At 53.6% G+C, this 15693-nt stretch overlaps 1 protein-coding gene and 1 long non-coding RNA gene across 7 annotated transcripts in view; one reads left to right on the top strand and one right to left on the bottom strand.

Annotated features, from left to right (window-relative positions):
• LOC137217732 (uncharacterized) lies at nucleotides 1-13579 on the bottom strand. 2 transcript variants are annotated; one of them, XR_010940236.1, is made up of 3 exons: nucleotides 12983-13579; nucleotides 5366-5634; nucleotides 1-166 (listed from the first exon to the last, which is right to left on the bottom strand). It is a non-coding gene; the product is annotated as an uncharacterized lncRNA (long non-coding RNA). The 2 variants fall into 2 exon arrangements; XR_010940242.1 differs by lacking the exon at nucleotides 1-166 and adding an exon at nucleotides 221-1097.
• LDLRAP1 (low density lipoprotein receptor adaptor protein 1) overlaps nucleotides 12180-15693 on the top strand; it is a 25855-nt gene continuing 22341 nt past the window's right edge. For 2 of the 5 annotated variants that reach the window (XM_067724723.1, XM_067724724.1), the window contains exon 1: nucleotides 12180-12379. In XM_067724723.1, the coding sequence (XP_067580824.1) occupies nucleotides 12292-12379 (88 nt within the window). In that variant the 5' untranslated portion in view covers nucleotides 12180-12291. Of the gene's footprint in view, nucleotides 12384-15693 lie in introns of all 5 variants that reach the window. The other 3 variants (XM_067724721.1, XM_067724720.1, XM_067724725.1) reach the window with 3 other exon arrangements.

Below are 15693 nucleotides of genomic sequence, written 5' to 3' on the forward strand. Positions count from 1 at the left end.
CGGCACCCGGTTCTCTGGACCGTGCCCCTCCTGCCCTGTGCCTCTTCTTCCAGGTTCACCCCCTCCATGGCTCCTGGGTGTAGCTCTCTGCTGCTGAGGGAAGCTGCCCTCAGATGGTTTTCTGGCACCTTCCTTTAAAACACCACCACCTAGATCTGTGGGCACCCTGTAGGGCAGAGTCGGGACTAAGGTGAGGCTGGCGAGGTGCCTAGGGCACAAAATTTATGGCGGCGTGCGTTCCCAGTGGTCACCCCGAAAGTGAGTGCTTCGTTAACCTACGTGCCCCAGATACCTCACATGCCCTATGCTAGTCCCAGCAGTGCCACAGAACATGAGGGAAAGAACCCTGCTGGTTAGAAGGCTTTCCTGGGGGCCACTGGGGTTCTGAGTCCTTCTCACAGCAGTTGCCCCCTTGGGATCATACGATGTCTCAGGGAGGCTGGTTGGCAAGGCGGCTGCCTAAACACAGTTGTGCGTGGTATGCACTTCAAAAGGGTGTGGAGTCAAGAGGTAAGTGTGGCTGAAATCCAGCCTGTCCCCACTCTGTGTGTCACCCTCTGTGTCGCGGGGCCTGCGTCAGCCTGCTGGAGGCGGCAACTTTCTGCATTTTGTCCACTGGTGAGGGCGCCTTTCAGTACTTCCTACGAGGATATCAAATGCGCTCGCAGTGGCGGGATTAGAGAAGGGGATTAAAGAGGGGCGGGTACTTGCCCTAGGACACAAAGCAGCAGGGCTGGGACTCAAGTTTCTTGATTCTTTACTCAATCTTCTTCCCTTTGCTTTTTATCACTCTAGTAAAATGCGTTAGAGAGCTATTTCCCACAGGCAGAGGTAAACCTAGAATATGGGGTCCCTGTTATGCCCTATCTCGTCTGCCCCTCCCCCACCAGCGGTAATTCCCTCCTTGATGTCTTTTCAGCCGCTTGGATTCGCCTCTAATCCCGGGTCTGTGTGCCCCACCGGCCTGTGAATTCCTGGAGCGCAGAGAACGGATCTCTCTCATAGCCCAGTCTCAGCAGGCACAGTGCGGCGAGCATGGTAACCCACGTATCCTGGGACCCCAGGAGGCCCCGTCTTGGCTCCAGGAGGGCAGAGCACTTCAGAAGACACAGACCATTAACCAAAAGTCATTTAAAAATAACTCCAACTGTGACTTGCGTCTAATACTCTTCAAAGCTGCTTCCCTCCATGTCCCTGTCCCTTTCCTCTCACTTTCCCCTTCAGGCTCTCTCCACTCATTTTCTTGGTCCTGTGACACAAAACCTTGAAACCAATTTGTCCCAAACCCAGACTCTCTTCATAGAGAGAAGGCAGGTGTAAATCAGCTGGTCGTCTTCCCAAACCATCCTCTTCTTCCTCCATGGCAGGTGGCCATGCTGCTGGACAACATTTCCCAGCCTCCCTTGCAGCAGTGGCCATTAGAACGTGAATGGCAGTGATGGAGGCCACGTTCAGGCCTTGGCCTTCAGTCAGTGGGTGCCCTCTCTTTCCTCCCTGCTGGCTGAGACCAGACGTGGTGACAGTAAAGCCTGTCAAGATGCAAGAGCCATGCCGTGGAAGGAACCTGGGTCTCTGCATGCTCGTGTGCCTCCCAGGCCTGGAACGTTCGCCGAAGAGGTTTTGTGAGAGAGAAATACACTTCTGTGCTCTTTAAGCTGCTTTGTTTGGGGGTTTCTTTGCCTCAGGAAACAGGAGTTGAGCCTTATCCCTCAACAACAGAGAAGGAGGGGGGAGAAATGGCTGAATATCAAACCCAGAATTCTCTTTAGGAGAAGGGGGAGCAGAGTCTGGACCACTCCCACACGACGCGCTGTGTCCCATCCCGTGGGTGAGGAACGGCTGAGGGGCCAGGGGGCGGTGGCAGCTGCAGGCTGTTTGTTGTGTAACTAAAGAGGGAGGGGAGAGAGTGGGGTCAAGCGGCACCGGGTTGCAGGACAGACGGCGACTCAGATGTGAAAGAAGTAACCTTCATTGTATCAGCATCGTTCTTCCAAAGGACCCAGGCCTCTGCTGCCCTTCCCTGGGAGGAGGGCAAAAGCAGCCCCCCTCATTTCACAAGGGTCTCCCCAGAAGAGAGTGGCAGGCTTGCCCAAGGTCACCTTGGCCATTAGAGGCAGAAGGGGCCAAGGAAACCCCAAGAGAGGATTTGGAGCCAAAAAGGATTTGAACCTGGCAGCAGATGGGGAAACCAGCAAGGGAACCTTCCTGAGGTGGAAAGACCAACTGGAGAAGCTGCCGCCAAAGACAATGGATGGAAATGACCTAAGGAATTCCAGGAAGGAGAGAAACCTGTGGCCCAGGCATCTGGGGAGCTCTTACTGCGGCCTTCAGGGCGGCTGCCATTCACACCAGCAAGGCTGGGCCTGGCAGGAGGCAGAAAGGCTGAAGCACTGAGGTCTGAAAAGGAAATGCCGGAACCGCAAGGCTCCGACGTCAGTCGTCTGAGCCAAAATGGGCCAGGGGAGGGCCTGGAACCCAGATGGCCAGGCAGTGGAAAGACTGATGGTTCCCAGCCTTCCCAAATCACATCCATTCATTCAACATTCCCCAAACGTTTACTGAGCACCTGCAATGTACTCGGCACCTCTGTACCCAGGGGATACAGCTGCGAACCAGACAGACAGAAGCTCCATCTTCCAGGAGTCCACATTCTAGCGGGAAGAGCAGACCATAAGAGACAACCGTAAGAAGTAAGCCAACCACGTAGCACCGAGATGCAGCGAGAGCTATTTAAAACAACAAGACCAGGAATGATGGAGGCAAGGCCGGCTATGTAATTTGCAGCGCAAAATGCAGCCGTAGGCTGTCGTTCAAAAAGAAGGGAAAAGGTATGGCGCACAGGAGACTTCCTTTGTCAGCGCCTCTCTCTCATCGCTGTGCTTCCATTTGCTATTTAGTGTCTCTCTGAGTACAGAAAAATTAAAAATTTCAATTATTAACATGAGTTTTACTATCCATCTTTATATTGTGCAAGGCCAGTTTTAAATGCAAATGTCAGAGCATTTCACTCGTGGAATCATGGAAATCACACAATTGGTATTTCATGGCTCATTCCCAAGGGTGCCCCAAGCCCGCCAGAAGAGGCCAACAGGAAGACTGGAAGGAGGAAGTAACCAGTGACCCAGCCACAGACTGAGGGAGCGCTGGCGGCCACAGGAACACCCTCAGGGTGAAGATTCTCACAGGCACTGAGGGGCCCTGCCCCACCAACGAGGACACACCCTCTCTCTGGAGCCTGACAGCTGCCCGGTTCCCCCTCCCAAATCCTCCCTCCCGCCAGATGCTGGACTGAGGCAGACACCCCAGATGGGGGTGGGGGGTGGGGAAGTCAACCCAGGCATCTCCTTCCCACGGGTCCAAGGCTCCAACCCTTGGCAGATGGGAGATGTCCTGGGGTCTTTAAATTTCCATCCCAGGATGTGCTTAGTACCTGGATTGGGGTCTTGCCCCCACTGAGATGTGGCCTCTGGCCAGTCACCCACAAGGTGTGCAGTGGTGCTGCCAGCCCAGGTTGGGGATGGCTGATGCCATGCCCTGTCCCAAGACTCTGTGGGGCACAGGGTCCTGCCAGGCACCAAAGACAGCTGCAGGGAGCAGAGGGGGCCTGAGGTACTAACACACGGGGGAGCAGGCAGTGAGAGCTGGGACACATGTGAGCAGAGGCCAAGGCTCTGGTGCTCCCTTGTCCCATCAGACTTCTCTTACCAAACACAAATTCAAAGATAAAATTATTAAGAATTTCAAAACAGCAATGGAGGAGCAAAAAATGCCAAGTGTGGAGCCCTTCTGAGCACAGGGCCTGGTGTGCTCCCAGAAGCCAGCCCTGGAGGGAGGAAAGGTTATCATTTTAAATGAATGTTCAGAGGAAGTTCTATTCAGAAGGTGATATTTGAGCAAAGACTTGAAGAATGAAAGGGAATGTTTCAGAGGGAAGATTTCAGAGGGAAGAATGTTTATAGCAGAGGGAACAGCAAGTGCAAAGGTCCGGGGTTGGGTACATGCCTGGGATGAACAAGGGACACCAAGCAGGCCCATGAGACTGGAGTTGCAGGGAGGAGGGGCCGGTTGTGCAAGGCCCTGGGGGACAGTTTAAGGACTTGGGCTTTTAGTCTGAGAGAAGGGGGGAGCCAAGGAAGGGTTTTCAGTAGAGGAGTGACACGATCAGACTTAGGTCTTCCAAGGATTCCTGCTGGGTTGAGAGTAGACTATGGGAGTCAGGAGGGCAAGCAGAGGGCTACTGTCATAATCCAGGAGATGGATGACGGTGACTCGGACCAGCCTGGAGGGTGAGTAGGCAGATTCTGGATATTTAATAGGAACAATCTAACGAATATTTATTGGGCCTCCAGTCTGCTGCCTGTGGTCCAAGCAGGAAAGACAAGGTTCCTGCTATTATGGAGATGAGATTCTGGTGATGTACAGGCAGATGATAAGCAAAGAAAGGAAGAACAAGAAAAATACTGGACATGTTAGTGCTCTACATAGAATTAAAATCAGGTGACTGGAATACTTCCTCAGATGGGTGGCCAAGGAGGGCTTCTCTGACATTACATTTAGACCAAAATCTGAGAGACAAAAAGGAGCCACTGTGAGATCAGGGAAAATTATTCCAAGCAGAGGGCACAGCATGTGCAAAGGCCCTGTGTATTAGTCAGCTCAGGCTGCCATAACAAAATACTGTAGACTGGGTGGCTTCAACAACAGAAGTTTATTTTTCTCACAGTTTGGGAGGCTGGGAAGTGCAAGATCAAGGTGCCCACCAATTCAGTTCCTGGTGAGAGCTCTCTATTCCTGGCTCATAGACCTTTTTTGCTACGCCCTCCATAGCCTTTCCCAAGTGTGTACACACAAAGAGAGAGAGAAATTCCTCTTTCCCATTTTACAAGGCTACCAAGCCTATCAGATTAGGACCCCACACTTAGGACCTCATTTAACCTTCATTTCCTCCTGAAAGTCCTATCTCCAAATAAGATCACATTGGGGGTTAGGGCTTCAACATGTGAGTTTGAGGGGGACACAGTTCAGTCTATAGCACCCTGAGCTGGGAAACAAGCTCAGTCAGTCCAAGGCAAGACAAAGAGAAGGCCAGGGGCAGGGGGAGAGTGCTTCCGGCTGAGGTGGGAGAGGCAGGCAGCAGGCAGCTCACGCAGCCTTTGCAAGCCAGGCATTGGGGTTCTCCTCTAAGTGCTGACCATTTCTGAGCACCTCCTATGTGTCAAGCATGGTGCTAACAGCCCTGTGGGCATGATCTCATTTAATCGTCACAGTGAACCCAGGAGGTAGATATTATCTCTGCCCATTTTACAGGTAAGGAGACTGAAGCTGGAGCAGCAGTGTTCGGAGAATGGAGACGCCTTCCACTTACCTGGCAGTGCTCAGGCCCCCAGGAGGTGAGGACAGAAGGGCCCTTAGCTGAGCCAGGAAGATGGGTCCTCCAGACACGGTGGCCTCAGTAACAGACACTGGATTCGATACAACCGAGGCCTATGGAGCCCTTGGTCCTGATGAGGGTCACCATGAGGCCTCAGTGTAAATCAGGCACAGTCCCAGCACGTGAGGACAGGGCTGTTCAAGCTCAGGGCTGTTCAAGCTCAGGCTCTCAAGTCCTCTAAATCCAAATTTCCTGGGCCTCACCTGTGGATACAGAAACTCTGAAAGTGTTGCCTAGGAATTTGCATTTTTAACAAGCACCCCAGGGGAACCACAGCTGTAGGGGGTGGGGGCAAGGCCTGTGGGCAAGCAGCCCGTAAAGGGGCCCCCAGGGAGACACGCATCCACCGGGTCCGCTGGTCTGGGAAGTATAGCTCAATGGCTTGGGCTGGGCACTGAAAGGGGAGGGCTCCCCCAGGGTGGAGCTGGGGGAGGGGAGGGGAGGGCATTGTAAGAGGAGGGAGCTGCCTGGGCACAGGCTGGCATGACTAAAGGAGAGAAGGGAAGGAGGTGAGAGGAGCTTGTACACAAGCTTTCTTGGATCCCACGGTGACCAAGGGACACTGGGACCGGGCTTGGTTTCATTAGCCTGCAACAGCTGAGGGGACAGGACTATAGTAAATTGGCCCCTGTTGGCTTCAGAGATAGCCCCCCCACCTCACTTAGGCCCCCAAGAGCCACTGATGGATGGGTCAGCTGGGCCCACTACCCCAGCTTCTCTTCTTCCTTCTGAGGGAGGTCGCAGGCTTTTATCCCAGAGAACAAAGGGTCTGGAGGCTTGCGGGAGGGGGATGAGTAAGGACCTCTGTGTGGGGCATGACTGACCTTATAGCCCTTCCCTGGGTGGCCCTTGATGTGCTGGCCTGGCGCGGGGCGGCCGGCAGGGGAGGCCACCTCTGATGGCTGCTCTTCTGCTCAGAGCAGTCATACCGGGAGGGGCGCTGGAGCTGGGTGGCTCACAAGAGCAGACTGTTAAATATTCAGGTAATTGGCAAGCTGGTTGTTAAACTTTTGGTAACTTAAGGTTGGCCATGGTGGACGTATTTACACCATGGACATTGGCAGAGCTGATTGATCAAGCACTCCACCGACAAGGGAGCCACAGCCATGGGCACCTCAGGGCAGGGAGCCTGTCCCACACATAGCCTCTGGGCAAGCCCTGCACTGGGCCCAGGAAACACCAGGTACATCAGATGCTCTCAAGTATCCCTGCTCTCAGGGAGCAAGCAGTCTAGTAGGGAGACAGAAAAGACAACCTGGCGATTTCTAGACCAGAGGGATAACACTAACAACAGTCTCTCCCATGTGTCATGAGGCTGGGAACTTTTCACACATCACCTCTACTCCTCACCGTACACCCCACTGTACAGATGGGAAATATGAAGCCCAATAGTATGAAATCATCTGCCCAGGATCACACAGCTGGCAAGGTCAGGTCTAAAATCCTCATTGTTCTGACCCTTGAGCCTGTCAGTAGCCTTAACCGCTGCAACGTCCTGCCTCCACGTTTCACGTTGCACTTGGAGCACAGAGCAAGGAGCACCTAACCCTGCCTAGGGCAGGTGCAGGGGTGGCATGGGAAAAGGTTTCCCAGGAGTGGACATTTGGTCTGGGTCTTGAAGGATGAATAGGAGTTTGCCAGTTTTAGGGCAAAGTGGAGAAAGGCATGCCAGGTGGAAGGAAAAGGCATAGAGTTGTAAGCAGGCATAGGAAGTTTGAAGGATGAGAGAACAGGGTGTTTTGATGAGAGGGTGTGATGGGGAAGGAAGGTTGGGATTTTAGTGAGAAGGGCCTTGAAAGCCAGGCAAAGAGATTGGGTCTTTATCCTGCAGGCTTTGGGAGCCACAGGGGTTGAAAATTCCTAGAACTATGGAAATATTATGGCGGGGTTTCTATGATGTCTGTTTTTACAAGATCCCCTGAAGCAGTGCTTATCAAACCATCTGTGGAGAAGGACTGTTCTTTAAAATGTTCTAATCTGTCACAGAACAATACTTTTGTTAAATACAAGGAAAATGAATTACTAGAAAAATAAAATTTAAAAACTACAAGCCTATTTTTCTCATTATGAGATTCAAGACAAAATGACTCTAACAAATTGCTCTACAAGTTCTCAACCCTTGATTTCTGCACCCACTTTGATAGAGATGAGCTTGTCCAGGGATCTTTGTTACAGGCACAGGTTGAGGACAACACAGGTTCTCCTAGTAAGAGTTAAGTACTCTCAAACAAATCCCATTCTGGAGACGAGGAATCTGTTGCTCAGAAAAGGTGAGTGGGTGGCCCAAGATCACATAGCTGGTGAGGGACGGGCCTGGGATTCAAACCTGGGGCTTTCTGCCTTGCTGCACTCGACCCATGTGGCAGGTGCAGCCCAGTCCCTCGGCAGAGCCTTGTCCCAGTCCCTTAGCCTTATCCCTCCCCTTAACACGAGGTCAAGAGCCCTGCAGATCGGGAAATGGAGTCAAGGTAAGAAGGGAACTTCCTTGCCCAGGGTCCACTGCAAGAGGGTGGCAGAGGCGGCCAGCCTCCAGGTCTCCTGACACCAGCCTGTGCTCAGTTTCGCCACTCTGCCTACCTTCATGTCTGTGCAATGACCTCCAGGCCAGACAGTGCCAAGGAGGGCAGGGGTAGGAGAGGCAGGAAGAGGCAGGGAATGCATCAGTTGCTGGCAATTACACGGTGCTTTGTTATTCTTAATTAGCTCAGCAGCTCTATAGCCAGAGACATCCCTATGGATGTCCAGGCTGAGAAGGAGACAGCTGCTGGTCCCGCCCAGGAGGGCAGTCTGGGCCAGTAGGGGCCCCTCAGGAGCACCTCCCCCAGCCCCTTTAGGTGCTGCTGCTTCTCCAACTGCAGAGGGTCACCCACTTGCTGGGTGCACTCTAAGAACCAGAGGACAGAACTTAAGTCAAGCCCTTGGATGTGTATTGAGCACCCCCCCTGTGCCAGGCACTGGTGAGCTGCTCTCAAGTACCCGGGGGTGAATGACGGTTTCCAGCCCCCGTGCTTGAGGCATGCTCAGCTGCTGGGGAAGGCAAACAGTTTCACCAAAAACCATAAAAAATGAATGATAACCAGTGTTACCATTTGCTGAGCACTTGTCACACGCCAGGCATGGGGCTAAGCATTTCCCATATATTATCTCACTGCAGCCTTGCAAAGCCCTCTAAAGCGCGTAATATCCTCATCGTACAGATGAGGAAACCGAGGCCCAGTTAGCTAACGTTGCGTGAATATAGATGAGCCTTTGATTTTAGAACCCAGGTATATAGAACTCCAAGATCAAACAGTTGTCTAGGAGTGTGTGTGTGTGTGTGCGCGCGGCGCGCGCGCGGCTACTGGGGAGGAAAGACAGGTGTGTGGGTAGCTGTGACTGTAGATGTTGGGGAGGAGGCCAACCAGATGTTCAGGGCAAAGGTGAGGAGGTGACCTGGCTGGACGTTTCTGCACGAGGAAGGAGCATGGAAAAGGTCTGAGGAGGGAAGGGTTCCGAGGCGATTGGTTGGGGCTGCTGGGACAGTGGGACACAGCAGGCAGGAGAGGAGGCCCTGTGGGCTGGGTGAAAGGTCAGAGCCAAGTCTAATCAGAGATCCCAGGGCAGTAACCCAGGTTCCCTCAGACTCCCTGGGAAAGGGCTGTCTCCCACCTGGGTTTGAGGGGAGTGGGGGTGGGGGGAGCAATGAGGAGAGGTTGAACTACCCACAGCTCAGACTGGGCCAGGCTGGTTCCAATCCCAAGAGAGCTCCCATCCCTGGGAGCCAGTCAGGAATTATGGTAATAATAACCACTTCATCTTCACTGTTCACCCAGTGAGGAAAGTGATTTTAGTTTTATTAAAATATGTGACATAAATAGCACTTATTATATGCCAAGCATAATTCTAAAGATGTCCCAAATGTTAACTCTTTTAATCCTTACAGCCACCCATTTTTACAGATAAGGAAACTGAGGACTGTGGGATTTAAATGACTTGCCTAAGGTTATAAAGTAGGAAAATGGGGGAGATGGGATCCCAGACTCTAGTGTTCATGGGTTTCACCACTGTGCTTTGCTGGTTGGCGAGGGGAGGCGGGTGGTGGAACACACACTCTGCTGTAAAAACTCCCATTTTACAGATGGAAAAACTGAGACCTAGTCAGGTGAAGAGACTAGCTCAGGAAGAAAGATTATTTGAGGAAATCAGGGCTCCTGATCCCAGTCTAAGGCTTTGGTCTTGGTCCCACTGCAAGCCCAAGTGATAGCTGGAGAGAAGCTGAGAGCCCTCCCAGCTCCCTGGCACCCACTGTCTCACTGGGGTCCCATGAGGGCCCAGTGGGGGAGAAAACAGTAAGATTACAATTTTGATATCATTTTCCTAAAGACAAAAGCCAGTTATCCCATAGGTAGCTTTCCCCTCCCTTTTATTTATTTTTTCCTTTCTGATTATTAAAGAACATATGATCACTGTAAAAATTTTTACAAAGTTAGATCAGATAAACAAAAAAGAAAACAAAAAAGAAAAGCCACCTTAAAACTCTTTCTTGAATACTGGTGTACTTTCAAGATTTCTTTGCTCCCTCTCTGTTTTCATAAGCATCCAAGCTAGGAGGCAAGAGACTTGGCTTCTGGTCCAGGCTTGCTTTGTGACCTTGGGCAAGTCTCTGCCCTTTTCTGGGCCTCAGGCTCCTCACTTGTGAAATGAGGGTTTGGACATGGTGACCTCAGAGGAGGCCCCTCGCAGCTCTGACCTTCTGTTTCTGCTTCTGTTTCTGGGACTGGCAGACGGGGCACAAGCAGGCTGCCCCTCTGCGGGGGATGCATGGCTGATAGCTCCCAGCAGGTCACCTCCGGCAGGATGAGATGGCCCTGGAAACAGCCTTCACTGCAGCACAGAGTGCCCAGGCTTGCCTGCTTACCAGGCCCATATGGTACCCCCTGCCAGCCGGACACCATCAGCTGCCCTTCACCAGCCAGCCCTGGGTGATTACTTTTCCTTCAGGCTCCAGAATGTTCTCTCTGCCCCAGGGCCTAGCTGGCTCAGGGCTGGGGGACTCAGCCCTGGGGACCTACCTACACATCACCACAGCCCTTTACAGGAGAAGTTAGCCTGATGTGGTGAAAAGCTCGAGAGAGGATGGAAGGGAGGGAAGAAGGGAGGAAGGAAAGAAACACTGACTGTATTCCAACTCCATTTGGACCCCTTGCTAGGCATTTGGGATTCAGAGATAAATCAGAAGAACTTATTGCTCTTGAAGGACACAAAGTCTGGTGGAAGCAAATAGAGTAGAAATGGGCAGCTGCAATACTGCTGAAAGCTCAGGCCTGTGGCATCCCACAAGGAGAAGTCTGATGGATGGTAGTCGGGAAAGCTTCCTGGAGGAGGCAAGTTTATAGGTGAGTTCTTCTTAAGGAGAAGACTCAGACTTTCCAACTCATGTTATTTATTACAGACAGCCCTGTGGAATAGGTATTGTTGCCCCTTATACAGATGAGGCTCAGAAAGGTGAATTCACAACCACCAAAAGGAGGAAAGCTGAGTTCAGACTCCTGGCATTCTACTCTAGCCTAAGGCACTGGGTTTGAGTTCAATCCTGGCCTCTGACTTGCAGAGACCTGCAGTGAGTGCTTCTCTCCCAGGCCTTGGGCTCTTATCTGTAAAGTGGGTCTACTGCTGGCCGCAGTGTTGCTGAAGCAAAGGACAGAACGGCCGAAAAGCACTTAGCTTATAGAGGAATGCCAGCCTCCCTGTCCCGCTGGTGACAGCACAGTCCTGTTTTTCCCCCAACATGGGAACAGGACTCCTGCCTTCTGAGCCAGAAGCAATCCCAGAGACGGAAGGTCAGCTTACTGATGCAACATGCCCACCCCCCAGAAGCCAGGCTGTGGCCTGGATATATGTGCTCTCCTTTTGACTCCCTTTGGTAAAGCCTGACAAGAAGGTACAGGATTCTAGAGAGAATTCTAAATCCTGGACTTAGAACATCTGTGCTTGAGGAATTCTAGAATCCAGACTCCTCTTGAAGTGCCTCCTATCAAGCAGGGCAGGCTCTGGGTCAAGGTCTGGTAGATTGGAAGGATCACTAGAGACAGGATCTCATCTCACTTTACAGATAAAGATTAAGACCCAGAGAGGGGAAGGATTTGCCTGAGGTCAGTCACACTGAAAGTCAGTGCTAGAACTAAGACTCCTTTCCCCACACCTCAGAGCATAACACCAAGGCCACACCACCTCTGAGGCTACTTGGGGAGTAGGGTGGGCAGGGGGCAGCCCAGAGTGCCCAGGTGGTGCCAGGGAGCAGGCTGAGTCTGTTGGGCGAGTAAAGTGCCCAACGGGTCTTGCTAAGGCAAACTTTATACTCCGGCCCTGGTCCCAGCAAAATTCTACCACCGTCAGCTCTTTCCAAGCCTCCCACTGCGATGGGCATCACCTTCCTCTTGTACAAGCCCATTCTCTCCCGTCCTCAGTCTCCCCATCTGTAAAATGGTCTCCAAGTAACTTTCAGCTGTCTAGAAATCCTAGGCCAGCGCCTCCCGCGGCGGGAGAAGCGGCTCTCGGACCCTCAGCCTCCTACCTGGTGGGAAATAAGGGGTTTGGGGAGATAGAGGAAAAGAGAGGGCGTCGAGGGCTTTCGGCTCGCTGCCTCAGGGGCGCCCTTTGTCTGGACAGCCTGGGGCAACTGGGGCAGAGACCGGGCGAGGCGGGGCCGGGGGCGGAGCCTGGCCAGCCCTCGCCCCGCCCCGGCGGACGTCGGCGCGGAGCTCGCGCGGGGAAGGGGAGGAGCGCAGAGCCCGTGAGCCACCCGGCCCCGGCGGAAAGTTTTCCCTGACGGAGTTTTGGCTGCGGCGGCGGCGGCGGCGGCGGCGGCGGCCCGAGCGGCTATGGACGCACTCAAGTCCGCCGGGCGGGCGCTGATCAGGAGCCCCAGCCTCGCCAAGCAGAGCTGGGGGGGCGGCGGCCGGCACCGGAGTGAGTGCGTGCGCGACCACCGGGGCCCGGCGGGGGCCGGGCGGGGGTCGGGGCGCACGGACGCCCCTCCTCAGAGTCCCGGGACGGTGTGGGGGGAGAGGCAGGGCCTGAGTCGCGCCCTGCGGTCCGGAGCGACCTTACCCGGCCCTGCGGGATTTGGGGTCGCCGAGGGTCAAGCTGCGTTCCTACTCCCGTCCCCATTCTGTGCGGCTGGGGAGGAAGGGCAGAAGCTGGGGGAAGAAACCGGAGCTCGGGGTCCCCAGGTGCGGGCTGCAGTCGGAGGGAGGTTGCAGGTCAGAGGAAGAGACTTGCGCGACCCCAGCACGTCCCCTCTTTGGACAGCCAGGGGAGGCAGGAGCTCAGCGTCGGTACCCGGGGGAGGGAGCAGGGGGCAGGGTCTTGGGAAGATACCCCCATCCCGCACCCCAGCACTCTGGCCCCGAGGTCAGCGGCCGGCGGGAGCCCCCTTGCCCCCTTCCCCCACCACGCGGTTACCTTTTGACTCCCGGGCGCCCAGAAGCCGACTCAGTGTGAGCCCGGGTTTGCAGGTACCTACTTGAAGTTGGGGGCGAGGCTCAACCTGGGGTCTCGGGAGGTACCTACCACACACCGGCCCATCTAGACCTCGTCCCCTCCTCTGGCTGGGTCCAGGTGCCACGGCCGGCCTCCTGGCTATTTTTGAAACCTGTTTGTTTCTCGCACCTCCCCGCTTGAACTTCCGATGTCCCTGGGCGCCCGGGCGAATGGCAGACTCTGCCGCCACCTCTCCCAGGGGCGTCTGGGAGCCTGAGAGGAACCTCATCCGGCTCCCCCTCCTCTCCCTGTCTCCAGTTACTCTCAGGGAACCCGTCACCTGGCACCCTCCCCTGAGGCCTGAGAAACCCAGCCCTTTTCACAAGGAGAAACGGAGGGGCTTGTCTGGGGTCACTCAAGCCTTCCTGGTAGATATGGAGCCGAAGGCAGGACTCCTGCACACTGCCCCCCATGCCCCAACCGCCTGGGACCCTGGCCTCTCCAGGCACCAGGAAGCCGCTGTCAGTACAGTCACACCCCACCCCCTTCCCTCTTGGCCTTCCAGGGCTCCGCCAGGGGAGCTCTAGTTCGCTAGGCCCAGGAGAGGCCCAGGAGTGCCAGCGTGTCTGGGCCTAGGGAGCCTGCCCTTCCCCGCCTCTTGCCCGGCTGTGTGGTTCCAGCTGTGCCTGCCTCCTAAACCAAGACAAGACTGGCATTGGGAACGTGGGCTGGTGTCTACTGGTGGGGGTGGGGTCAGAGACCATTAGGACTGGACTAGCCAGGGATGCACCCATCTCCCACATTTATTGACTCCCAAAATAGCTCCTTTAAATATTTGTGGGATTTGATCAGGACTGAGAATGACGGCCTGTTCCAGTGGGGGAACCCTGCAGTTTTCTCTAGGGATAAGGGAGGGGGGTGGGGCTCTGGGCAAGGGAAGGAAACTCAGGAGCCCCCCCTTCCCTTGGCGTCCTTCACTCGATATGGGGAAGGGTGAGAGTTAGCCACCTTGGATGGTGGAAAAGAGTTTCTCCTGCCTGCTCTGATGTTGGACAAGTCACTTTTCCTTTCTGAACCTCAGTTTCCTCATCCGCAAAATGGACATAACAGTTCTAACCCGGTAGGGATGTTGAGAAGGTTGTTGACAGTAACACTTCCTTCTGGCACCTAACTGGTGGTTTCCTTCTCCCCCATTCCCCTTCCCGCTGCCTGTCATGTGGACCTTCAACATGATACTTAGTGTGGTGGAAAGAGTTTTGGGGGCTCAGAGCCTGTCTACGTCTGTAGAGGAAAGAAGAGGAAAGAAGAGCCTTCCTATTAGGCAGACCCCAGTAAGCCCAGAGTGCCATCCTGGAGCCTTCTAGACCCAGAATAAGCGAGGTCGAATCCCCACCTGTCCCTGGTTATTAAGTCAGTTTTCTGATCTGTAAACTGTTAATAACAGGAGTACCCACCACAGATTTTTTTTGGGTTAACTGAAATCATGTTTTGCCTGGCATAGAGAAAGAGGTCAGTAAATGGTAACTACTGCTTTTGTCCCTCTACCTTTTACATAGTGTTTTTGCCTCCATTAGTGCATTTGCTCCTCAGAGGTGACAGAGCAGGGATTCCTATCAGATTCATTTCTCAGATAAAGGAGCCTGAGGCTCAGGGAAGTGGAGTCACTGGCCCCGACATGGCCACAAGTAGAGAGGGAAGCCATGCGGTGTGTCTGGGGTGGAAGTGCTGGGGCAGCCTGGCCTGTGGTGGTGTCCCAGCCAGGCCTTGGACCCAACCCTCAAGAAGGTCTGAGCACTGTGCTTGAGTTTTGGGGTCAGGCTGAAGGCACTGGAGTTAAGGTTAGATTTTTTTTTTTAATGTTTAATTTTTATTTATTTATATTTTCTTATTAGTCACCCATTTTATACACATCAGTGTGTACAAGATTAGATTTGATACCCGCTGTTGGCTGTGACTTGCTCCTCACCCCTCAAGGCCCTCAGCTGGGATCAGCGTGATCATTGTTTTATTTGCAGAGAAACTGGAGCCCAGAGAAGGACTTGCCTGAGGTCCCAGAGCAAAGCCAGCGGCAGACAGCTTTCTTTGCCCTGAACCTCATGGCTCCCTGTCTCCCAGTTAGTGCTGACTTTGAAGGAGGGCTCTCTCCTTCTCCCACACGTGGCTTTTCCCCCCACCTCTTTGGAAACCATAAATATTCTGTCTCAGTCCCTGCCCTGGGTTTTCCTTTCGTCCAGCTGCCTGGAAGGGTGGTTCACCCTGGCCCCTCCATACGCTTATTTCCAAGAGGACTCCCTCTGACCCTCGGGCTCCTCTACGGGTTGTCAGAGAACTCCATGAGAATGGGTAAAAACAAAGCTGGTTTCAACAAAGCTGGTTCATGGTGGTAGGCGGGGGACGGAAGATCTATTCATCCTTATTTATAATGTTTATAATGAAAAATATAAATAAAGCCCAAACCATAATACGTATTGAGCACTGACTGTGTGTCGGGCACTGTTAGAGGTGTCGGCGAGTCTGCGGAATGCGTCCATCTCTCTTCAGATAGCGCCAGCCCTCTGGGGGAGGAGGTAGACAGCATGACCAGGGTGCAGATAAGTGGGGTGCTTGTGGGTAGTGGTGACGCCAAGAGGAGAAAGATAAAGCAGGTGAGGAAATGATGGGTGGTGTCTTTGTTTGGGTTCTTCTAGAAGCAGATGCTGAGATAGGGATCTGAGTAAAGTCACTTATTTGGGAAGAGATCCCAGGAAATGTTCGTAGGAGAAGCAAGAAGGGAAAGGAGTCCAAAGAGTGGACAACACGAA

This window comes from Pseudorca crassidens, chromosome 2 (assembly GCF_039906515.1).
Source record: "Pseudorca crassidens isolate mPseCra1 chromosome 2, mPseCra1.hap1, whole genome shotgun sequence".
NCBI lineage: Eukaryota > Metazoa > Chordata > Mammalia > Artiodactyla > Delphinidae > Pseudorca > Pseudorca crassidens.